Source organism: Oncorhynchus gorbuscha, linkage group LG15 (assembly GCF_021184085.1).
Source record: "Oncorhynchus gorbuscha isolate QuinsamMale2020 ecotype Even-year linkage group LG15, OgorEven_v1.0, whole genome shotgun sequence".
Lineage (NCBI taxonomy): Eukaryota > Metazoa > Chordata > Actinopteri > Salmoniformes > Salmonidae > Oncorhynchus > Oncorhynchus gorbuscha.
The window spans coordinates 10777512-10803254 of record NC_060187.1 but is presented as its reverse complement, the minus strand read 5'-3'; the positions used below and the strand labels follow the sequence as shown (position 1 = coordinate 10803254).

At 41.4% G+C, this 25743-nt stretch overlaps 1 protein-coding gene and 1 long non-coding RNA gene across 2 annotated transcripts; one reads left to right on the top strand and one right to left on the bottom strand.

Moving 5' to 3' along the window:
* LOC123996609 (complement factor H-like) lies at positions 1-25309 on the top strand. Its single transcript, XM_046300105.1, has 11 exons — positions 1-158; positions 12212-12409; positions 12540-12716; positions 12823-13002; positions 20134-20331; positions 20462-20638; positions 20745-20924; positions 22094-22267; positions 22393-22599; positions 22864-22903; positions 24701-25309. Exons 1-10 carry the CDS (start codon positions 89-91, stop codon positions 22881-22883), a joined length of 1581 nt encoding a protein of 526 aa, XP_046156061.1. The 5' UTR covers positions 1-88; the 3' UTR covers positions 22884-22903; positions 24701-25309.
* Positions 13292-15651, bottom strand: LOC123996612. Its single transcript, XR_006832015.1, has 3 exons — positions 15119-15651; positions 14542-15009; positions 13292-14206 (listed from the first exon to the last, which is right to left on the bottom strand). It is a non-coding gene; the product is annotated as an uncharacterized LOC123996612 (long non-coding RNA).
* Positions 25310-25743: the final 434 nt, after the last annotated feature.

The window sequence follows — 25743 nt, the reverse complement described above, 5'->3', positions numbered from 1 at the left end:
CTCTGTAGACAAACATTAACTTTGGGGTAGACACTCTATATTTATCTTCTACTCCTTCCATTTTTACTGCATCTACCATTTGATCAACATGAAATCATCTCTGACTCTGCTGTGTCTGGTGGTATGGGTGAATGTGGATGCTTCATCAGCTCAGACTGGTAAGGATGTGTTTTCTTTCACTTTCTCACATGCTTGTAGTGCCCACATTGTGTTAGTATCCACCAATTACTCTGTAAGACTGACTAGACTATACAAAGGGAGCAAACGTAACTGATGTGTTTGCTATGCTACTTTTATCAAATGCTGCACAACTAAATCAAATCAAACTTTAATTTGTCACGTGGCAAATACCTTACCGTTAAATGCTTACTTACCTGCCCTTTACCAACAATGCAGAGTTATGTGCTAAATACATTTAAGGAAAAATAAGTAGATAAAAAACAATGAAGAGGCTATAAACAAGGGGTACCAGTACTGAGTCAGTGTGTAGGGGTACGGGGTAGTTGAGGTAAGATAATATTTACATGTACTGTCGGTAGGGGTAAAGTGACGCTGATAATAAACAGAGTAGCAGCAGCGTACGTGAACAGTGGGAAGGATGTGTGCGTGATGACAATATGCATATGTCTGTGTCCGTGTGTGTTGGAGTGTCATTGTAGTATGTGTGGTTATATTCCAGTCAGTTTACATTGAGCCTGTGCAAGAGAGTCAGTGCAAAAAAACAAGTTTAAATAATAATAAAATAAGGGCTCAATACAAATAGTCTTGGTAGCCATTTCATTAACTGTTCAGTGGTCTTATGGCTTGGGGGTAGAAGCTGTTAAAGGAGCCTTTTGGTCCTAGACTTGTCGCTCCAGTATCGCTTGCTGTGCGGTAGCAGAGAGAACAGTCTTTGACTTGGTTGGCAGGAGTCATTGACAATTTTTAGGGCCTTCCTCTGACACCGCCTGGTATAGAGGTCCTGGATGTCAGGGAGCTAAGCCCCAGTGATGTAGTAGGCCATTCGTACTTCCCTCTGTAGCACCTTGCGGTCGGATGCCTAGTAGTTGCCATACCAAGTGGTGATGAAACCGGTCAGGATGCTCTCGATGGAGCTACTGTTTAACGTTTTTAAGGATCTGAGGCCCCATGCCAAATCTTTTCAGCCTCCAGAGCCCTACTCACAACTTTTTTTGTATGTTTGGACCATGATAGGTCCTTAGAGGTGTGGACGCCAAGGAACTTGAAGAGCTCGACCTCCCCTCCAGTCCCATGGATGTGAATGGGATGTGCTCAGCACTCCTTTTCCTGTAGTTCACAATAAGCATGTTTGTCTTGCTCACATTGAGGTAGAGGTTGTTGTCCTGGCACCACACTGCCAGGTCTCTGACCTCCTTCCAATAGGCTGTCTCATCATCGTCGGTGATCAGGCCTACCAACATGTGTCGTCGGCATACTTAATGATGGTGTTGGAGTTGTGTGGCCACAGTCTTGGGTGAATAGGCAGTACATGAGGGGACTAAGCACGCACCCCTGAGGGGGCCCCGTGTTGAGGGTCAGTGTGGCAGATGTGTTATTGCCTACCCTTACAACCTGGGGGCGAACCATCAGGAAGTTCAGGACCCAATCGCACAGGGAGGGTTGAGACCCAGGGCCTTGAGCCAAATGATGAGCTTGGAGGGTACTATGGTGTTGAATGCTGAGCTGTAGTCAATGAACAGCATTCTTACATAGGTATTCCTCTTGTTCAGATGGGATAGGGCAGTGTGCAGTGTGATGGCGATTGCATCTTCTGTGGACCTATTGGGGTGGTAAGGTGACAGGTAAGGTGGATGTGATATGATCCTTGACTAGTCTCTCAAAGCACTTCATGATGACAGAAGTAGGTGCTACGGGGGGATAGTCATTTAGTTCAGTTACCTTTGCCTTCTTGGGTACAGGATCAATAGTGGCCATCTTGAAGCATGTTGGGACAGCAGACTGGGATAGGGAGAGATTGAATATGTCCGTAAATAAATCAGCCAGCTGGTCAGCGCATGATCTGAGGGATGCCGTCTGGGTGGGCAGTCTTGCGAGGGATAACACATAAAAAATCCTTGGGATTAGGCAGCATTGGTGGCACTGTGTTATCCTCTGTCATGACGCTGGCCTGGATGTAGGTTTATGACAGTCATAAATACCTCTTCCCCCCTTTTTCCTCTCTCTACCCTTCTGATGGGACTATTCAACTGTTCTGCCTTACTATTATTCAACCATGCTGGTCATTTATGAACATTTGAACATCTTGGCCACGTTCTGTTATAATCTCCACCCGGCACAGCCAGAAGAGGACTGGCCACCCCACATATGCTCTCTCTAATTCTCTCTTTCTTTCTTTCTCTCTCTCGGAGGACCTGAGCCCTAGGACCGTGCCCCAGGACTACCTGACATGATGGCTCCTTGCTGTCCCCAGTCCACCTGACTGTGCTGCTGCTCCAGTTTCAACTGTTCTGCCTTATTATTATTTGACCATGCTGGTCATTTATGAACATTTGAACATCTTGGTCATGTTCTGTTATAATCTCTACCCGGCACAGCCAGAAGAGGACTGGCCACCCCACATAGCCCGGTTCCTCTCTAGGTTTCTTCCTAGGTTTTGGCCTTTCTAGGGAGTTTTTCCTAGCCACCGTGCTTTTACACCTGCATTGTTTGCTGTTTGGGGTTTTAGGCTGGGTTTCTGTACAGCACTTTGAGATATCAGCTGATGTACGAAGGGCTATATAAATAAATTTGATTTGATTTGATTTGATTGAAAATCCCTTGGTTAACATAGAGATTCTGGGAACATCAGGTGGGGGGAAAGGAACCATATTTTGGTAATCCGACCAGTTGAACATATGCGTTGGTACTTAATGAATATGATGTCAGTTCAGTTGTCATCTGAGACATTCTCATCAATGATAGGAAGACAAACTCTACAGTGGAAAGTCTACACATTATAGTTACCAGATTCACATGGAATTGTTGTGCAATTCAAATGTTTAAATATAAAATTATTGGTGAAGAGATGACATGTAATTTTAGCTTCCAAATGAGAGATTTGGGTTTTCATAAAGTTAGGGCTCTGCTCAATAAGTGGCCCGCCCCTGTGAAGAGACATGGGCTGTAGACTGTGAAACACACCCTTCTCCCTCCACAGACATGTAACCTCCTCTTCCGGGTACATTAGGATGACGATCCGATGTCAGAAGGGTTCAGATAATAACTACAGAATGAAGCCAACCTCAGCGTGAGCTTTGATTGCGAATGGTATGAACTTTGAACTCTTATTCACGACAGAAGTGACACCTCCTAGCCGTTGAGTTAGCAACAGCAGCTGCAAACGTGGGCTAGGCAAGAACAGACAGAGTATCCCATCTACCACACAACGACGTTACTACAACGTATCCAATTTACCACCAGAGACATTCTTCACAGGACAAAGGGACTCTGTTGGGCAACACGGCCTTCCATCCACCACCAACCTACCGAAGCGCAGCTCAGAGTAAATATTTACTGCATTTTCCTTTTCCAAATGGGCGGTAATTTAAAATGCATAATATTCTGTATTTACGATTGAGTAGCTGCCTACGGCCCGATAGAGACATCGCTTCTATTCCTTTATGACATAATTTATAATCAAGGTTTGATTCATTCGGTGTACGTGTAATTCTGTGTGATTAGTTAGGTATTTAGTAAATACATAATTAAACCCAATTTTGCATTGCTGATTCAACTTGTTAGCTAGGGTTCGTGAAGATAATCAAGAATTTACAACTTTCAGATGAGACTGAAATAAGGTGACGATTAATATTGACTGCTATTGATGAAAAATATTACAAGGTCTTTAAGAGTTTATTCGGAAGATAATGGCTCTATAAATATTATTTTGTGGTGCCCCGACTTACTAGTTAATTACATTTACATGATTAGCTCAATCAGGTAATACTAATTACAGAGAAAGGATTTTATAGAATAGCATGTCATATCACTTAATCCGGCATAGCCAAAGACACGACACCTCAAAGCGGAGAAAGAAGGTGTTTAGTTTGTATGGAAGCAAGACGTGGGTGTCTGTGAAGTGGCTGGTTTTCTTTTTGTAGTCCGTGACTCTCTGTAGACCCAGCCACATACGTCTCGTTTCTGAGCCATTGAATTGCAGTCATGCTGAAACAGGAAAGGGCCTCCCCCAAACTGTTGCCACAAAGTTGGAAGCACAGAAACGTCTAGAATGTAATTGTATGCTGTAGCATTAAGATTCCCTTCACTGGAATAATGGGGCCTAGACCAAACCATGAAAAACAGCCCCAGACCATTAATCTTCCTCCACCAAACTTTAAAGTTGCCACTATGATTGGGGCATGTGGAGTTATCATGGCATCCGCAAACCTAGATTCGTCCGTCAGACTACCAGATGGAGAAACGTGATTCATGACTCCAGAGAACGCATTTCCACTGCTCCAGAGTTCAATGGCGGTACATGGTAATCTTAGGCTTGTGTGCGGCTGCTCGGCCAAGGAAACACATTTCATGAAGCTCCCGACGAACAGTTATTGTGCTGATGTTGATTCCAGAGGCAGTTTGTAACACGGTACTGAGTTTTGCAACCTAGCGCTTCAGCACTCAGCAGTCCCGCTCTGTGAGCTTGTGTGGCCTACCACTTTGTGGATGACCCGTTGTTGCTCCTAGACATTTCCACTTCTCAATAAGAGCACTTACAATTGACCAGGGCAGCTCTAGCAGGGCAGAAATTTGACGAGCTGACTAGTTGGAAAGGTATCCTATGATGGTGCCACGTTAAAAGTCACTGAGCTCTTCTTAAGGCCATTCTACTGCCAATGTTTGTCTATGGAGATTGCATGACTATGTGGATGATTTTATACACCGATCAGCAACAGGTGTTGCTGAAATAGCCGAATCTGCCAATTTGAAGCGGTGTCCACATACTTTTGTATATATAGTGTATTACAAACTGGGTCAGGGAGAGCTTGAAAATGTCAATGAAGACACTTGCCAACTGGTCAGCTCATGCTCTGAGTACACGTCCTGGTAATCCGTCTGAATGTTAACCTGTTTAAAGTTCTTAGTCACATCGGCAAAGGAGGGAGCGCGATCACACACTCATCCAGAACAGCTGGTGCACTCATGCATTGTTCAGTGTTGCTTGCCTCAAATTGAACACACAAGCCATTTAACTCCTCTGGTACGCTTAAGTCACTGGGCAGCTCACGGTTGGGTTTCTCTCTTTTGGGATAGGGGGCAGCATTTGCACTTTTGGATGAATAGCGTGCCCAGAGTGAACTGCCTCCTACTCTGTCCCAGATGCTAATATATGCATATTATTGTTAGTATTGGATAGAAAACACTCTGAAGTTTCTAAAACTGTTTGAATGATGTCTGTGAGTATAACAGAATCAAATCAAATGTATTTATATAGCCCTTCGTACATCAGCTGATATCTCAAAGTGCTGTACAGAAACCCAGCCTAAAACCTGAAACAGCAAGCAATGCAGGTGTAGAAGCACGGTGGCTAGGAAAAACTCCCTAGAAAGGTCAAAACCTAGGAAGAAACCTAGAGGAGGTACCAAGCTATGAGGGGTGGCCAGTCTTCTTCTGGCTGTGCCGGGTGGAGATTATAACGGAACATGGCCAAGATGTTCAAATGTTCATAAATGACCAGCATGGTCAAATAATAATAATCACAGGCAGAACAGTTGAAACTGGAGCAGCAGCACGGCCAGGTGGACTGGGGACAGCAAGGAGTCATCATGCCAGGTAGTCCTGAGGCATGGTCCTAGGGTTCAGGTCCTTCACACTCCTGGGCCAGACTACACTCAATCATATGACCCACTGAAGAGATGAGTCTTCAGTAAAGACTTCAAGGTTGAGACAGAGTTTGCGTCTCTCACATGGGTAGGCAGACCATTCCATAAAAATGGAGCTCTATAGGAGAAAGCCCTGCCTCCAGCTGTTTGCTTAGAAATTCTAGGGACAATTAGGAGGCCTGCATCTTGTGACCGTAGCGTACGTGTAGTATGTATGTACGGCAGGACCAAATCAGAGAGATAGGTAGGAGCAAGCCCATGTAATGCAGAACTCATATGGCAGGCAAAAACCTGAGAAAAATCCAACCAGGAAGTGGCACATCTGAGCTTTTCAAAGCTTGGCCTACCGAATACACGGTGGGATATGGATAAAGTTGCACTTCCTACGGCTTCCACTAGAATACAACCGTCTTTAGAAACTTGAATGAGGATTCTACTACAAAGGAGGGGCTCATGAGACCTGTTTGGGTCAGTGGTCTGGCAGAGTCTCAGGCTCATGACGCGCGCTCCCGACAGAGTTACCTCTCGTTCCAGTGCTTTTCTTCAGACATAGGAATTCTCCGGGTTGGAACATTATTGGTGTTTTATGTTAAAAACATCCTAAAGATTGATTCCATACATCGTTTGACATGTTTCTAAAGGACTGTAACGGAACTTTTCAAGTTTTTGTCTGGACGAAGTGCCTTTGCCTCATGAAGATGGATTACTGGGCTGAACACGCTAACAAAAAGTGGCTATTTGGACATAAATGATGGACTTTATGGAACAAATCAGTCATTTGTCATCGAACTGGGATTCATGGGAGTGCTTTCTGATGATCATCAAATGTAAGTGAATATTTATGGTGTTATTTCTGACTTCTGTTGACTCCAAAATGGCGGATATTTCTCTGGCTGGATTGGGCTCTGAGCGCCGTTCTCAGATTATGCTTTTTCCGTAAAGTAAAAAACAAATCGGACACAGCGGTTGCATTAAGTCTCTGGGCAGCTCACGGCTGGGTTTCTCTTTCTAATCCTAGATAGTTTGCAAGCCCCTGCTATATCCAACGAGCGTCAGAGCCGGTGTAGTGAGATTCAATCTTAGTCCTGTATTGATGCTTTGCCTGTATGATTGTTGGGCCACGGTGGAGGCCTTTGGCAAAGGCTCGCATAGTCTGGTAAACAGAACACATTGTCAATTGCTTGTTGGTTCAGGGATACTAAAAAGAATCACACTGTCTGACGGGATGATGGGTACTGAGAGGTGTAGGGCAACCCAGCACCCGAAGTCTCTTATCAACACTATGCAAAAGGCTTTATTGTCTTCTCAGGAATTCAGCATTCTCTGTGTTGATATCTCAAACCTCTATCTTCCTCACCTCTGAGAAGCAGTAACACTATTGGTCAACAACTCAAATAATTCAGATGTTATGAAGGGTCTGGATTCATTGGCCCTTTCTTTTGCTCCTGACCTGTGCTGGTGAGATACACCCTCACTCTTTCTTTCTCTCTTTCTCATGATCTAGTGGTCATGGCACAAGCCATGGTCTCTCTGATCATGCCTAGAATAATACCTTGTAATGTCAATATTGCCTTCCTACTTGAGATTTATGCCTTGTATGTTAATTCATTCATTTCACAACGTAATTAAATACTTGCCTTTTGATATAGATAATTCTCCGACCTTTTTTTTTTAATATATTTTTTTCAATTTTTACCCCATTTTTCTCCCCAATTTCGTAGTATCCAATTGTTGTAGTAGCTACTATCTTGTCTCTTCGCTACAACTCCCGTACGGGCTCAGGAGAGACGAAGGTTGAAAGTCATGCATCCTCTGATACACAACCCAACCAAGCCGCACTGCTTCTTAACACAGCGCGCATCCAACCCGGAAGCCAGCCGCACCAATGTGTCAGAGGAAACACTGTGTACCTGGCAACCTTGGTTAGCACGCACTGCACCCGGCCCACAACAGGAGTCGCTGGTGCACAATGAGACAAGGACATCCCTGCCGACCAAGCCCTCCCTAACCCGGTCACGGCCGGTTACGACAGAGCCTGGGCGCGAACCCAGGGACTCTAATGGCACAGCTGGCGCTGCAGTACAGCGTCCTTAACCACTGCGCCACCCGGGAGGCCCAACCTTTCTTCTTTATTAAAAACAAAACAATATGTTTTAAGTGAGAATAGGCATTGGTCTGAAGTCGAAAAATAAAAGGAAATTCACATGAGCACAACAATGCTTATTCCACCCATGCTCTACCAAGTTTTTCCAGCACACAACGTTGACCTATTACAGTAGCTTTGTTGGTAATGTACATCAAACTATGTATAGGTAGGTTGCTTAGGATTCAAACCTTCTCAAACAGCCTAATTCTTACTCAACTATATATTGACATTTGAAGTCAGCAGGGTAACTCATCTCTTTATCTTGAAGCACACTACTATCAGCACACTCCTTCTGCTCACCTGACTTAGAATTCCTCACAATCAAATGTCGACTGCATTATCTACCAAGGGAATTCCCTTCGATTATAATCACAGCCCTATATAAGGCTCTCCCGTGCCCTCCTTTCAGAAAAGCTGACCACAACTCCATTTTGTTGCTTCCTGCCTACAGACAGAAACTAAAACAAGAAGTTCCCGCGCTCAGGTCTGTTCAACGCTGGTCCAACCAATCTGATTCCACGCTTCAAGACTGCTTCGGTCACGTGAACTGGGATATGTTCCGCATTGCTTCAAAACAACAACATTGACTAATACGCTGATTCCGTGAGAGAGTTCATTAGAAAGTGCATTGATGATGTCGTTCCCATAGCAATGATTAAAACATTCCCAAACCAGAAACCGAGGATTGATGGCAGCATTCGCGTGAAACTGAAAGCGTAAACCACTGCTTTTAACCAGGGAAAGGTGACTGGAAACATGACCGAATTCAAACAGTGTAGCTATTCCCTCCGCAAGGCAATCAAACAAGCTAAGCGTCAGTATAGAGACAAAGTAGTCACAATTCAACGGCTCAGAAACAAGAGGTATTTGGCAGGGTCTACAGTCAATCACAGATTACAAAAAGAAAACCAGCCCCATCACGGACCAGGATGTCTTGCTCCCAGGCAGACTAAATAACTTTTTTTGCCCGCTTTGAGGACAATACAGTGCCACTGCACACGACCAAAACCTGCGGAATCTCCGTGAGGAAAACATTTAAACATGTTAACCCTCGCAAGGCTGCAGGCCCAGACGGCATCCCCAGCCGCGTCCTCGGAGCATGTGCAGACCAGCTGTCTGGTGTGTTTACGGACATATTCAATCAATCCTAATCCCAGTCTGCTGTTCCCACATGGTTCAAGAGGGCCACCATTGTCCCTGTTCCCAAGAAAGCTAACTGAGCTAAACGACTACCGTAGCACTCACTTCCATCATCATGAAGTGCTTTGAGAGACTAGTCAAGGACCATATCACCTCCACCCTACCTGACACACTAGACCCTCCAGGACACCTACACCACCCGATGTCACAGGAAGGCCATAAAGATCATCAAGGACAACAACCACCCGAGCTACTGCCTGTTCACCCCGCTATCATCAACAAGGAGAGGTCAGTACGGGTGCATCAATGCAGGGACCGAGAGACTGAAAAACAGCTTCTATCTCAAGGCCATCAGACTGTTTAACAGCCACCACTAACATTGAGTGGCTGCTGCCAACACTCAACTCCAGCCACTTGAATAATGGGAATTGATGGAAATTAATTTAAAATATATATCATTAGCCACTTTAAACAATGCTAATTAATATAATGTTTACATACCCTACATTACTCATCTCATATGGACAGTGGGGCAAAAAAGTATTTAGTCAGCCACCAATTGTGCAATTTCTCCGACTTAAAAAAAATGAGAGACCTGTAATTTTCATCATAGGTACACTTCAACTATGACAGAAAAAATGAGAAGAAAAAAATCCAGAAAATCACATTGTAGGATTTTTAATGAATTTATTTGCAAATTAGGATGGAAAACAAGTATTTGGTCAATAACAAAAGTTAATCTCAATACTTTTTTATATACCCTTTGTTGGCAATGACAGAGGTCAAACGTTTTCTGTAAGTCTTCACAAGGTTTTCACACACTGTTGCTGGTATTTTGGCCCATTCCTCCATGCAGATCTCCTCTAGAGCAGTGACGTTTTGGGGCTGTTGCTGGGCAACATTGACTTTCAACTCCCTCCAAATATTTTCTATGGGGTTGAGATCTGGAGACTGGCTAGGCCACTCCAGGACCTTGAAATGCTTCTTACGAAGCCACTCCTTCGTTGCCCGGGCGGTGTGTTTGGGACCATTGTCATGCTGAAAGACCTAACCACGTTTCATCTTCAATGCCCTTGCTGATGGAAGGAGGTTTTCACTCAAAATCTCACGATACATGGCCCCATTCATTCTTTCCTTCACACAGATCAGTCGTCCTGGTCCCTTTGCAGAAAAACAGCCCCAAAGCATGATGTTTCCACCCCCATGCTTCACAGTAGGTATGGTGTTCTTTGGATACAACTCAGCATTCTTTGACCTCCAAACACCACGAGTTGAGTTTTTACCAAAAAGTTATATTTTGGTTTCATCTGACCATATGACATTCTCCCAATCTTCTTCTGGATCATCCAAATGCTCTCTAGCAAACTTCAGATGGGCCTGGACATGTACTGGCTTAAGCAGGGGGACACGTCTGGCACTGCAGGATTTGAGTCCCTGGCGGTGTAGTGTGTTACTGATGGTAGGCTTTGTTACTTTGTTCCCAGCTCTCTGCAGGTCATTCACTAGGTCCCCCCCGTGTGGTTCTGGGATTTTTGCTCACCGTTCTTGTGATCATTTTGACCCCATGGGGTGAGATCTTGCGTGGAGCCCCAGATCGAGGGAGATTATCAGTGGTCTTGTATGTCTTCCATTTCCTAATAATTACTACCACAGTTGATTTCTTCAAACCAAGCTGCTTACCTATTGCAGATTCAGTCTTCCCAGCCTGGTGCAGGTCTACAATTTTGTTTCTGGTGTCCTTTGATAGCTCTTTGGTCTTGGCCATAGTGGAGTTTGGAGTGTGACTGTTTGAGGTTGTGGACAGGTGTCTTTTATACTGATAACAAGTTCAAACAGGTGCCATTAATACAGGTAACGAGTGGAGGACAAAGGAGCCTCTTAACCTCTTCAACCTATGGGGGCGCTATGTCATTATTGGATAAAAAAACGTGCCCGTTTTAAGCGCAATATTTTGTCACGAAAAGATGCTCGACTATGCATATAATTGGCAGCTTTGGAAAGAAAACACTCTGACGTTTTCAAAACTGCAAAGATATTATCTGTGAGTGCCCCAGAACTGATGCTACAGGCGAAACCAAGATGAAACATCAAACAGGAAATCAGCTGAATTTTTGAAGCTCTGTTTTACTATCGTCTCCTTATATGGCTGTGAATGTGCCGTGAACGAGCTTATGCTCTCTGCCGTTCGTCCAAGATGTCTGCAGCATTGTGACGTATTTGTAGGCATATCATTGGAAGATTGGCCATAAGAGACTACATTTGCCAGGTGTCCGCCCGGTGTCCTTTGTCTAAATTGGTGCGCAATTCTCAGTGGCACTCATTTTACCATGCGATAGAGGGAGAAGCACACTTCCAGGACCGATACATCATTGAAGAGATATGTAGAAAAACACCTTGAGGATTGATTCTAAACTACGTTTGCCATGTTTCAGTCGATATTATGGAGTTATTTTGGAAAAAGTTCGGCGTTTTTAAAACTGAATTATTTATTTTTTTGGTAGCCAACCATGACGCAGAAAACGGACCAATTTCTCCTGCACAAATAATCTTTCAGGAAAACTGAACATTTGCTATCTAACTGAGAGTCTCCTCATTGAAAACATCCGAAGTTCTTCAAAGGTAAATGATTTATTGAATGTTTTTGCTGGTTTTTGTGAAAATGTTGCCTGGTGATGCTAACGCTAAATGCTAATGCTAAATGCTAACGTTAAATGCTAGTTTTGCTATGGTAGAGAAGCATATTTTTGAAAATCTGAGATGACAGTGTTGTTAACAAAAGGCTAAGCATGAGAGCTAGCATATTGATTTCATTTCATTTGCGATTTTCATGAATAGTTAACGTTGCGTTATGGTAATGAGCTTGAGGCTGTAGTCATGATCCCGGATCTGGGTTGGCTCGACGCAAGAAGTTAAAGAATAAGTTACAGGTCTGTGAGAGCCAAAAATCTTGCTTGTTTGTAGGTGAACAAACACTTATTTTCCACCATAAAGCATTTCGCTACACTCGCATTAACAATTGCTAACCATGTGTATGTGACAAATACATTTGATTTGATTTTGATAACATAATGTGTTTCTATCCTTTTTTGTCTCCAAAATGCAGAAGTGAAATGTAATTTAGCATTGCCACCAACAAGAGGAACCAGTTACACACCTGCTGACAGAAATCTGTTCTTGCCTGATGAACGTCTAACGGTGACCTGTGACTCAGGATTCTGGAACATTTTCTCACGTCAGACTGAAGATACAATAACCTGCAAAGAGGACGGAAAGTGGTCATCTTCCACAACAGATTGTGAACGTATGTTCATACTGGAGAGTAAATTGTATTATGATATATTGAGAGTGTATTGGGGTTTATACAGGTGAATCACTGTGTATTACTGTACAGGTTTGATTCATGCTGACACTAAACATCTCTATCATTGTAGGGATAACATGTGGTGACCCACGTGACCCTCTTGTGAGTTCTCCCTACTACTGGCAGCGGGGTCAATTGAGAGGAACTCAGCGTTACAACTGTAGAACCGGATATAAAACCACAAATGCCCGGGGTGTTGCCACATGCACAAGTGATGGCTCCTGGACTCCAGAACCACTCTGTGAAGGTGCAGTTTTTTGAAGGAAGCCATCTTTGAATATCACTGTGGTTTAATTACCTTGTGCTCCGATGTTAGTTTGGACTGCATCAGAATTGCATTGTTTGTCTTTCAGAGATTACATGTGACAAGCCAGATATCCTAAATGCTGTGATTAAAGACCCGACAACAAGATACAAAATCAATGATCTGCTCACTTATGAGTGTAAGATGTATTATGAACTATTGGACAGTACTACCAGACCTACTGCTACCTGTACTACAAATGGCTGGACCAAGACACTTGGCTGTAAAGGTAGGATGACATTTACATTTCAATCATCTAAAACTCTGAGAATAAGAGTCAAGACACTGATCCAGAAGGTTTAAAGTTTACTGGAGAGATCAAGCATCCAATTTTAGCCTGTTGTTTTATTCCCTATTTGAGGATTTGGTGTGGAATTGGTAATGACATGAACATTCACTCACTTTGCTTCCATCTGGTTTTCCAGATATTGCTCTGTTCAGTGCTTTTATCAAACTGACAGCTTGGCCAAAATGTAATGATATGGAAATGCTTTGTAGAACAGGTCCTCTAAGTGTGCTGTTAACTGAACGATGCGTTCTGTAATGTTTCCTGCCATTGTTTCTCCCAGAAATAAAGGGAGCACGCATCATATCGAGGAAGGTATAGATAGGTGTGTCACTGTGTATTACTGTACAGCAGGCATGGAATGAGTACTGTAAATTCCTACTCAAGTATAAGTACTGTTACTTTAATGAAATTGTAATCAAGTAGAAGTAAAAGTACTGGTGTAAAATACTACAAGTAAAAGTAGCACATTTAAAAAGTACTCAGAGTAAAAGTTACAAGGTACTTCTAAAATAATTTGCTATTTCAATTATGGTTATTCTTCTTCCCATTTTACAAGAATGGAAGTTAAAGTGAAAAGGGAGAGGCAATTGAATGCAAGCTTCACAAACAAATGTACATCATTTATCTATATACTACTGCATATGTAATATTGTTTACATGTAATGCTTGACAGGCTAAATGTTCCATAAAACACAAGAAAATAACCAACAAGATAAGATCCAGCACAGCTGATTATAATATTAAATCTCCAACTTCACATATACAAATGTTGTGGAACTACCTATTGAACACTTAACTTCTCTCTGAATTTGCCTTTCAGTGCCAGTAGGAGCTGATTTTCTAAGTTAATCGAGTCTATCCCGGCTCGCTTTGCAGTGAAGAGTAGTAAAAAGACGCTCACAGGCGGCAGATGCAGGCAGGCATGTGTTGAGTTTGAGGGACAACTTCTTTATGTACGGAAACAAATGAAGTAAATCAATTTTGTCCGATGGACTAGCAAGATACCCATCCAGCTCCCCTGTACCTTCTGACCGTTTGGTTGTCAATGATGAGAAGAAATCTTCTTCATCAGATGAATGCTGCCTTAGATGCTCAGTCTCGTCCTGTGTGATTGTGTCAAGATTATTCTTCAGGTAGGCTAAACCTGTACATTAGAAACACAACATTCACATATTCAGTGTTTCAGCAAACGCTTTTGTATGTGGATGGCAACACAATCATATTATTGGCATTGCAATAGCTCTAACACAGACTCCCACACTTGTTATTCTCAGATACTGAGATGTATTTGAAAAACTCAAATCAATTCAGACGTAACAAATTATCTAATGTTGAGGTGAGTCCATGTCTGGCTGTACCTCAAACATAGTTATATGCTAAGGTTATTGTCCAGCACCTGTAATGAAACTTAAATAAAGAAAAACATAACAAAAAACAATTAAAGACCAAAATATATCATATGGACAATGAGGTTCAAACCTTTTGGAGTAAATAAATCATACAGGCGGTGATGACATTGGCTTTGTCAGTCCAAGACGTACAGCAGCAAGAAGCTGTGGTTCCTCCATCATTTCTACAAAGCGCTTTTGGAGACCGTTCTGAATGGCTCTGATAAGTGGTAGGCACATTTGGCAAGATGCTTCCAGCCTTTAAAGTTTTGTATTTAGTAAGAAGTTCAAGAGTTCAAACCCCTGATTTGACATGGTACAAATCTGTCGTTCTGCCCCTGAACAGGCAGTTAACCCACTGTTCCCAGGCCGTCATTGAAAATAAGAATATGTTCTTAACTGACTTGCCTGGTTAAATAAAGGTTTAAAAAAAAAGTTTTAAAAAAAGATCACTGGCAGCAGCCTGTTGGTCTCAGACTGTAGAATGTTCAAAGCTGGGACCAAAGGCTTCATCACTTTGAAGTACTCATTCAAGATAGACATTTTTGCCGGGCTCAGCCTGAAAAATAAGGTAAGGTAAACATAATACCTCTTAGAATTCTAACATTTAATGGACAATAAATATTACTGTAATAGGAAAACATTAGATTCAAAGAATTGCTACTCACATTTTCACTTTTAATTCACACATTTCTTATGGCATCCTCCCCCTTCTCTTGTATGATACGTGTGATCCTCTCCACAGCCAGGTAAGTTGAGTTCCAACGTGTTTGATTTGGACGGATCAACTGCAGTTTGCACTCAGTCTCTACAACTGCAGCAGCTAAATTTGACCGCTCCATTTCATTCCACATGGCTTGGCATTTGGCAAAAGACCACCTGGACAACTTTTTGTAGCCATCACTATTTGTTTCTGCCAATGCAGAATTGGCTGTTTGCAATGAGGTTCAGCAGGTGACATGCACACCGTTGATGCCGAGGGAGTTGATATTCTAGGCCACTGTCATTTTTGGTATTCAACCTGCTCTGCTGGCTCTTCAGCATCTGAGTCCCGGTCTGCTGACTCGACTGCTTGGACCTGCTCACCAAAAACATTGAATGCCTTGATGAAGCTTGATCCACTGTCTGTTGTGGTTCCTTGGTTTGTTTGTTTGTGGTTGCAGAGGTAAGTATATTGTTTTTTGTCATCTTTAAATGGATGTTTCCTCTGTGGACAAAATGACTGCATCAATATGGGCAAAATGTATATAGCCTGACCAGTTTGGTTTAATACAAATGAACTTAAACCAGCACATAAAGTGTTATCTAAGAATTTGGGCAATGACAACATTTTTATTTTGGCTCTGTAGTCCAGCACATTGGCTTTTAAAATATTCAATGACATGGGGTTCAAGTGCAGACTGTCAACTATTAGTTTTTTTATTCATATCAAATGAACCATTTATAAATTACAGCATGTTTTGAATAATGTCACGGTCCAAAGGATGTTGGGGAATATTGTTATTTTCCCCAGTTATAAGAACTATAATATTACCAAACATGATTTGGGGCTATTATTCGAAACTCGGGGATCCAACAAGATATGGCTTGGTGACATAATAAGCAAGCAAAACAAAGATAATGCACGTGCCTAAATATCCCAGGTCTCAAAATTATTTATTTTATCTTCACAAGTGTTAGTGTTTCATACTAGAGAGGGAATGCAAATCAACGGCGCTGGACAGGGTGGACTCAGGTGTATCAAAAGGCGGTTTATTGAGTCAAAGATATCTTGTTCTACATCGTGCACGGATCTAGTTCATATAACCCGATAAGGAGTCAGGTGAAAAAGAGAACTTATACAAAGGTTACATTCATTTTTATACATAGAATAAAGTAGGTAGAGTCTTGTCGTGACGCCTTCTGAATGTTCCCGTAGGGTTGGAGGCGGACCCGCTCTAGCCAGAGTAGAAGCCCCCATTGGTGCACAGCAGTCTTCTGTTCTGGGCACCCGACCAGTAGAAGGGGCGAAGAGTGTTTATTCTAGGAGATGTTTGTGTCAGTGGTTTGTGAGGTAGAGGGGCAGTTTTTATGGCTGGGTGTATGTGTTCATGCGATGGAATGTCTTTGTTTCCTGGGGTCGGGAGACAACAAAGCTGAGGAGATAGTGTTAGGGGGGTAGTTTTATTGCTGGCTGTGTGAGCTAGTTCCTGTTTTAGCAGGGGTACATAAGATGACTTGAGTCAGGCGGATTAGTTTAGCTCTGTATAATATGAGCTATGTGTATGAATATTTATATAACACAAGTTCATTAATTTCACTTTTAACTATCCCCAACAAATTACATTATGGGGATGACTAACTACTAGCCACCGTAACATCAATGCGGTAGTAGCCCGCACTACAGCTTACAGTTCCTTCTGCTGTGTAAAGACGTTGGTCAGGGTTAGCTTCTAACTAGCTAGCAACAGGATGAGCTAGCTAACGTCAGCATTATGCTACAGATTGAATGAAACTGGCTAGTAGCAACACTTTGTTAGCTACATGGCGACAAAATATATGTATAACTTTACTTTTCGTACCATTACATGTTTCCTCAAGTTTGACGCAGAGTTTTTGTAGTCAGCCACCTTCCACCAACTTTGGTAAGCAGAGCTTACATTCCATAGTTACACTGTCTCCTCTTCTCCACTTGAAGCTGAAGTGTTCTTTGAGATGCGGCCAGGGATTTCCTTCCTCGTGGTCTTCAGAAGACCCGGTCCCTGGCTCTGTCTCTGTGTGTCTGTACTGTCTCCTGAACCTGCTCATTCTCGTTAGGCTCCATTTATTTTTCAAGTTGATTAGGAAACCTTTTTTTTCATGGCATGAAGCTACCTTTTTTTTTACTGTTATACAATCCTGCTACCGATCATCATTTGGTTTGCATACACAGCTGTGATTGGGCCTTTTTTTGCGCAATGCGTGAAATTGAATTGTATTGGTCCATCTGGTCATGTTACTTGTCACTGACAAACAAGTGAACAGTTTTAGCTGCTACAAAAGGCGCAAACTTCATGTGCTTGCCATGATGATGTGTATCCTTTTTCTGGATTGTACTCTGTAACGGATGGTTTTAAAAATGTACTTAAGTACTTTACTTATTTCAAAATGTACATAAGTAAAAGTAAAAATACAGCCTTTGGAAAATACTCAAAAAAGTACTAGTACACAGAAAAGCTACTCTATTATAGGAACAATGAGTAGTTGTAATTCGTTACTTCCACCCCTGCTGTACAGTTATGATTCATGCTAACACTTAACATCTCTGTCATTGTAGTGATAACATGTGAGCCACTTGTCCCTCTTGTGAGTTCTCCCTACTACTGGCAGCGGGGTCAATTGGGAGGAACTCAGCGTTACAGCTGTAGAACCGGATTTAAAAACATCGATGTGTCACATTGTGTTCTATAATATTTCATGTCATTGTTTCCCCCAGAAATAAAGGGAGCATGTATCAACCCAACTGTGATGAATGGATTCCTAGTTCAGTCAAATGAGAGGAATGTTGATCCCAGGAATAGCAAGATATACTATTCCTGCAGTGTAGGGTTCAGAATCTCTACCGGGGGCTGGTGGGGTGAAGCCACATGTACTGAGGGAAAATTGTCTGGAATATCAGAGTGTATTGGTAAGAAAACGGTGAGCTTTACACCACTCCAGCCGACGCGTGGCATTGTACATGGTGATCTTAGGCTTGTGTGCGGCTGCTCGGCCAAGGAAACACATTTCACGATGCTCCCGACGAACAGTTATTGTGCTGACGTTGCTTCCAGAGGCAGTTTGGAACTCGGTACAGAGTGTTGCAACCTATCGCTTCAGCACCTAGCAGTCCCGCTCTGTGAGCTTGTGTGGCCTACCACTTCGTGGCTTACCCGTTGTTGCTCCTAGACATTTCCACTTCTCAATAAGAGCACTTACAATTGACCGGGGCAGCTCTAGTCAGTTGGAACCACCTTTCCAACTGACTAGTTGGAAAGGTGGCGTCTGATGATAGTGCCACGTTAAAGTCACTGAGCTCTTGAGTAAGGCCATTCTACTGCCAATGCTTTTCTCTGGAGATTGCATGGCTATGTGGTCGATTTTATACAGCTATCAGCTATCAGCAACAGGGGTTGCTGAATTAGCCGAATCCTCTAATTTGAAGCAGTGTCCACATACTTTTTTTATATGTAATGTATCACAAACTGGGTCAGGGAGAGCTTGAAAATGTCAGTGAAGACACTTGCCAGCTGGTCAGCTCTTGCTCTGAGTACGCATCCTGGTAATCCGTCTGAATGTTAAACTGTTTAAAGGTCTTACTCACATCGGCAACGGAGAGGGCGGGATCACACAGTTGTCCAGAACAGCTGGTCCTCTCATGTATTGTTAAGTATTGCTTGCCTCATATTGAACACAGAAGGCATTTAACTCGTCTGGTAGGCTTACGTCACTGGGCAGATCACGACTGGGTTTCTCTTTCTAATCTGTGATAGTTTACAAGCCCTGCTATATCCGACGAGCGTCAGAGCCGGTGTAGTAGGATTCAATCTTAGTCCTGTATTGATGCTTTACCTGTTTGATTGTTGGGCCACGGTGGAGGCCTTTGGCAAAGGCTCGCATAGTCTGGTAAACAGAACACATTGTCAATTGCTTGTTGGTTCAGGGATATTAAAAAGGATCACACTGTCTGAAGGGATGATGGGTACTGAGAGGTGTAGGGCAACCCAGCCCCCGAAGTCTCTTATCAACACTATGCAAAAGGCTTTATTGTCTTCTCAGGAATTCAGCATTCTCTGTGTTGATATCTCATGCCCCTATCTGGCTCACCTCTGAGAAGCAGAGGTTCTGTTGTCATTACATCATCTAGGTCTGATATTTCAGGGTTAATTTCACATTAATACTATTTGTCAACAACTCAAATAATTCAGATGTTATGAAGGGTGCTAGATTCATTGTCCCTTTTTTTTTTGCTCCTGACCTGTGCTGGTGAGATACACCCTCACTCTTTCTTTCTCATGATCTAGTGGTCAAGGCACAAGCCATGGTCTCTCTGATCATGTGTCCTTCTGTAGCTCAGTTGGTAGAGCATGGCGCTCGTAACGCCAGGGTAGTGGGTTCGATCCCCGGGACCACCCATACGTAGAATGTATGCACACATGACTGTAAGTCGCTTTGGATAAAAGCATCTGCTAAATGGCATATATTATTATTATTATCATGCCGAGAATAATACCTTGTAATGTCAATATTGCCTTCTAACTTAAGATGTATGCCTTGTATGTTAATTCATTCATTTCGCAAGGTAATTAAATATTTGCCTTTTGATATAGATCATTCTCAGAACTTTCTTTTTTATTAAAAACAAAACAATATGTTTTAAGTGAGAATAGGCATTGGTCTGAAGTCGAAAAAGAAAGGAAATTCACATGAGCACAACAATGCTTATTCCACCCATGCTCTACCAAGTTTTTCCAGCACACAACCTTGACCTATTACAGTAGCTTTGTTGGTAATGTACTTCAAACTATGTGTAGGTAGGTTGCTTAGGATTCAAACCTTCTCAAACAGCCTAATTCATACTCAACTATATATTGACACTTGAATTCAGCAGGGTAACTCATCTCTTTATCTTGAAGCACACTACTAACATAATGTGTTTCTATCATTTTTTGTCTCCAAAATGCAGAAGTGAGATGTAAGTTATCATTGCCACCAACAAGAGGAACCAGTTACACACCTGCTGACAGAAATCTGTTCTTTCCTGATGAAAGTGTAACGGTGACCTGTGACTCAGGATTCTGGAACATTTTCTCACGTCAGACTGAAAATATAATAACCTGCAAAGAGGACGGAAAGTGGTCATCTTCCACAACAGATTGTGAACGTATGTTCATACTGGAGAGTAAATTGTATTATGATATATTGAGAGTGTATTGGGGTTTATACAGGTGAATCACTGTGTATTACTGTACAGGTTTGATTCATGCTGACACTAAACATCTCTATCATTGTAGGGATAACATGTGGTGACCCACGTGACCCTCTTGTGAGTTCCCCCTACCGCTGGCAGCGGGGTCAATTGAGAGGAACTCAGCGTTACAACTGTAGAACCGGATTTAAAACCACAAATGCCCGGGGTGTTGCCACATGCACAAGTGATGGCTCCTGGACTCCAGAACCACTCTGTGAAGGTGCAGTTTTTTGAAGGAAGCCATCTTTGAATATCACTTTGGTTTAATTACCTTGTGCTCCGATGTTAGTTTGGACTGCATCAGAATTGCATTGTTTGTCTTTCAGAGATTACATGTGACAAGCCAGATATCCTTAATGCTGTGATTAAAGACCCGAAAACAAGATACAAAATCAATGATCTGCTCACTTATGAGTGTAAGATGAATTATGAACTATTGGACAGTACTACCAGACCTACTGCTACCTGTACTACAAATGGCTGGACCAAGACACTTGGCTGTAAAGGTAGGATGACATTTACATTTGCATCATCAACAAAATGAGGATGTGAGTCAAGACACTGATCCAGAAGGTTTAAAGTTTACTGAAAAGATCAAGCAGCCTGTTGTTTTATTCCCTGTTTGAGGATTTGGTGTGGAATTGGTAATGACATGAACATTCACTCACTTTGCCTCCATCTGGTTTTCCAGATATTGCTCTGTTCAGTGCTTTTATCAAACTGACAGCTTGGCCAAAATGTAATGATATGGAAATGCTTTGTAGAACAGGTCCTCTAAGTGTGCTGTTAACTGAACGATGTCTCACAATGCGTTCTGTAATGTTTCCTGCCATTGTTTCTCCCAGAAATAAAGAGAGCATGCATCCATATTGAGGGTATAAGGAGGTATAGACAGTGTAATCACTGTGTATTACTGTACTGGTATCATTCATGCTAATACTAAACATCTCTATCATTGTAGGGATAACATGTGGTGATCCACGTGACCCTCTTGTGAGTTCTCCCTACCTCTGGCAGCGGGGTCAATTGGGAGGAACTCAGCGTTACAACTGTAGAACCGGATTTAAAAACATTGATGTGTCACATTTTGTTTTATAATGTTTCATGTCAATGTTTCACCCAGAAATAGAGGGAGCATGTATCAACCCAACTGTCATGAATGGACTCATAGTATTATCATGATACAGTATTATAATGGTATTCTATTATCATGGTACAGTATTATCATGGAATTGTATTATCATAATAGTGTATCATGGTACTGTATTATAATATCTCTTCTATTATCATGGTACTGTATTATCATGGTACTGTACTGTATTATCATGGTACTGTATTATCATGGTACTGTACTGTATAATCATGGTACTGTATTATCATGGTACTGTACTGTATTATCATGGTACTGTATTATCATGATACAGTATTATAATGGTATTCTATTATCATGGTACAGTATTATCATGGAATTGTATTATCATAATAGTGTATCATGGTACTGTATTATAATATCTCTTCTATTATCATGGTACTGTATTATCATGGTACTGTATTTTCACGGTACTGGATTATGTTACTGAATCATGGTACTGTATTTTCACGGTACTGTATTATCACAGTACTGTATTTTCATGGTATTGTATTATGATTTCTATCTATTCCCTGTTTAATCTAGCAAGCTGTCCTGATCCTCCTCCCATTACTAATGGAGATTTCACCAAGGAAAAGAGAGATGTTGAAGGTGTAATTACAGAGGTGTCCTACCAATGCAGCAGACAGTTTACACTGAGTTTCACAGGCAGCATCAGATGTCTGAATGGAAAATGGCCGAGTCCTCCAAAGTGTTTACGTAAGTACATTATTTTCAACTGGTCTGAACATGGTGTTATATCTACATGTCAAGTGTATAGAAATGTATGAATATGTACTGCACACTAAGTTAATGAAAAAATGACTGGGTTTCATTTCCATCAGGGCCTTGTGAGATTTCCACTTTTGATGCAGAGTACAATCTTCAGAATTTACCCAAGAAAGATTATACTGCGCACGGTGAAAAAAAGACTCTTCATTGCGAAGAGGGATATTACCATAAATTGAGACGTTATTCACCATGGAATATAGAAGAAATTGAGGTGAAGTGTGATGATGGAGAGTTACAGTATGGAGAACACAAACCTATATGTAAGTTCATGTCATGTAAAGGAACACCCATCAGTGTAAGATAGTCATTCTCTCAACATTAAGAGTTTAACATCATCTAATATATGGAATGCATAAGTCCAGGATGCCCTGTGAGCTATCTACTGCAGATTAATACAATAGAAATGGATAGTATTTTCTCATTTTAATCTAAACCTTTTTTTATGAAAATCAATCCACCTGTTTGATCATATTCAATGAGGCCACTATGTGTAACCTAAAAAGCATTTGTTCTTTGCTTTTTAGGTAGCCATCGTTATTCATAGGTAGATGATGAACATAAGGGGTAAGTTAAATTAACCAGGAGAATGGCATGTCTTATAATCACACAAACCTGTAGTAGGAGTGAAGGCAGAGCAAATGTCTGAAGTCAAGTATTATAAACAGTACTATGAACAGTATTATACACAGCATTATAAACGGTATTATGAACAGCATGTTTTGGCTTATCAGTGAAGCATAACAGAAACACGTTGGAGTATAACACCACATCAAGCAGGAATCATTTCTCTAATCATTGACACACTATAGTAGGAGTGGTCCACTATATCCACTATAGTAGGAGTGGTCAGCAGAATTACTCCACAGACTCTGATCTATAACAGTAGTGATCAGCCGTATTACTCCACAGACTCTTATCTATACTAGTAATGATCAGCCAGATTACTCCACAGATTCTGATCTATAATAGTAATGATCAGCCAGATTGCTCCACAGACTCTGATCTATAATAGTAATGATCAGCCAGATTGCTCCACAGACTCTGATCTATAATAGTAATGATCAGCAGTATTACTCCACAGACTCTGATCTATATGTTAGAGGAATTCTATATTCCTATATGTTTTGTAGCCAAAATCAAATTCGCACTCTCTCTATTTCATTAATGAGTTGTAAAATCATTAATTATGCATGAAATAGATCGAGACCAGTCTTAAAAGTCAGGTAACAGAGTTTATTACAAGAGAGTACTGAAGCAAAATACAAAGAACCTTACATTTTAAAGAGACAACATAAAATGACATCATCAGTTTCTCACACCGTCTCCGATCCACACAATAGCGCAGTGTCTTCAGTTCTGGAGATCCTCTTCTACTCCCCTCATAAAACAAACATTCCAATCTGTCTAAAAGACATCTTCTCCTCCACTAATGGAACATCAAAGACCATTCTTATCTGTCAGAAAAGATATATGCCCTTCTCCCTTTCCCACAAGGTACAGATAATTAATTTGCTTTACTTACATTTTCAGTAACAGCTTAACCAAGAACCCATACATTTCATACCATAACATAATAGTATTAAAATAGATGGTTCTAATTTAAATGTGTACATAATTAATAATTTCAACCATAATTTCCTCCAACACTATAATAGTAGTGATCCGCAGAATTACTCCACAGACTCTGATTTATAATAGTAGTGATCAGCCGTATAACTCCTCAGATTCTCCTCTATAGTAGTCGTGATCAGCAGTATAACTCCTCAGATTCTCCTCTATAGTTGTCGTGATCAGCAGTATTACTCCTCAGATTATCCTCTATAGTAGTCGTGATCAGCAGTATTACTCCTCAGATTCTCCTCTATAGTAGTCATGATCAGCAGTATTACTCCTCAGATTCTCCTCTATAGTAGTCGTGATCAGCAGTATTACTCCTCAGATTCTCCTCTATAGTAGTCATGATCAGCAGTATTACTCCTCAGATTATCCTCTATAGTAGTCGTGATCAGCAGTATTACTCCTCAGATTCTCCTCTATAGTAGTCGTGATCAGCAGTATTACTCCTCAGATTCTCCTCTATAGTAGTCGTGATCAGCAGTATTACTCTTCAGACTCTCCTCTATAGTAGTCGTGATCAGCAGTATTACTCCTCAGATTCTCCTCTATAGTAGTCGGGATCAGCATTATTACTCCTCAGATTCTCCTCTATAGTAGTCATGATCAGCAGTATTACTCCTCAGATTATCCTCTATAGTAGTCATGATCAGCAGTATTACTCCTCAGATTATCCTCTATAGTAGTCGTGATCAGCATTATTACTCAACCGACTGATTATCTTGTCATGTGATTTCATTCCTACAGAGTCATGATGTTCTCTCCATCAATTTCAAGAATCCGTACAAAGCCGCCTTTTTATGCAAGGAGAAGAACCATTTGCTTTTGTGGTGTCTGTCGCTTGTTTAATTTAGATTTAGAAGAAATGTGAGCCATCCAGTAATGGAATACATGTGTCTTTTCAACATTTTACATTGTATCATCATTGAAACAAAATAACAGTATCTTTCTCAGCTTCACTATAATAACAGTACAGCTATCTAAAGCTAGACTAAAATGGTACATTTGTTATAGTAGTACAAAGTGATGTGATTGTGTGAATATCCTTCTATCAAGTATATAAATTGCCTGGCTGGGCTGATGAGACAGTGGATTGCGCAGTCAGTTGAAACAGAGTAAATAGGCATTTTAACATCATAGATTCAGCCAGTGGTAGCTTGTGGAATAGGCACCGGCTGGAATGCGGTCTTAACCAATCAGCATTCAGGATTAGACCGACACGCTCTATAATGTGTGAATATTCTCCTGTATCTCCCAGCTGTGTGATTCATTACCTGAAGGTGTAATATAAGTGAACAACTGTTATGATTGTGATTGACCTTATCAAGACAATAAAGTTGTGGAAAAGAGATGACACTTTGTCTCCATGAGTCTTTACAAGGCTACAGTACAACAGAATAAGATTTACAGATGTTAACCTAACAAATGCACATTAAAGCTGACAAACTATTTCTCAGGTCAGTATCACTTGTCATTGGCCACACCAGATACTGAATGTTACTTTTGATTTTGACCCCCCCTTTGTTCACAGACACATTATTCCATTTTTGTTAGTCACGTCTGTGGAATTTGTTCAGTTTATATCTCAGTTGTTGAATCTTGTTATGTTCATACAAATATTTATACGTTAAGTTTGCTGAAAATAAACGCAGTGGACAGTGAGAGGACGTTTATTTTTTTGCTGAGTTTATATTCCTGAAGTCCTGTCAAAAACATAAAAAATGAATATGGAATTGAAGGCAGAAATTGTCGTCACTTTCCCTGCGTATCAGAAGAGTAATCTGCTGTTT

Bases quoted from the DNA above. Each gene is read 5' to 3' on its own strand.
- LOC123996609 (XM_046300105.1), top strand. From the start codon at position 89: ATGAAATCATCTCTGACTCTGCTGTGTCTGGTGGTATGGGTGAATGTG. The intron at 12,410-12,539 runs GTATGTTCATAC...CTATCATTGTAG, and splicing joins TTCCACAACAGATTGTGAAC to GGATAACATGTGGTGACCCA. The intron at 20,332-20,461 runs GTATGTTCATAC...CTATCATTGTAG, and splicing joins TTCCACAACAGATTGTGAAC to GGATAACATGTGGTGACCCA.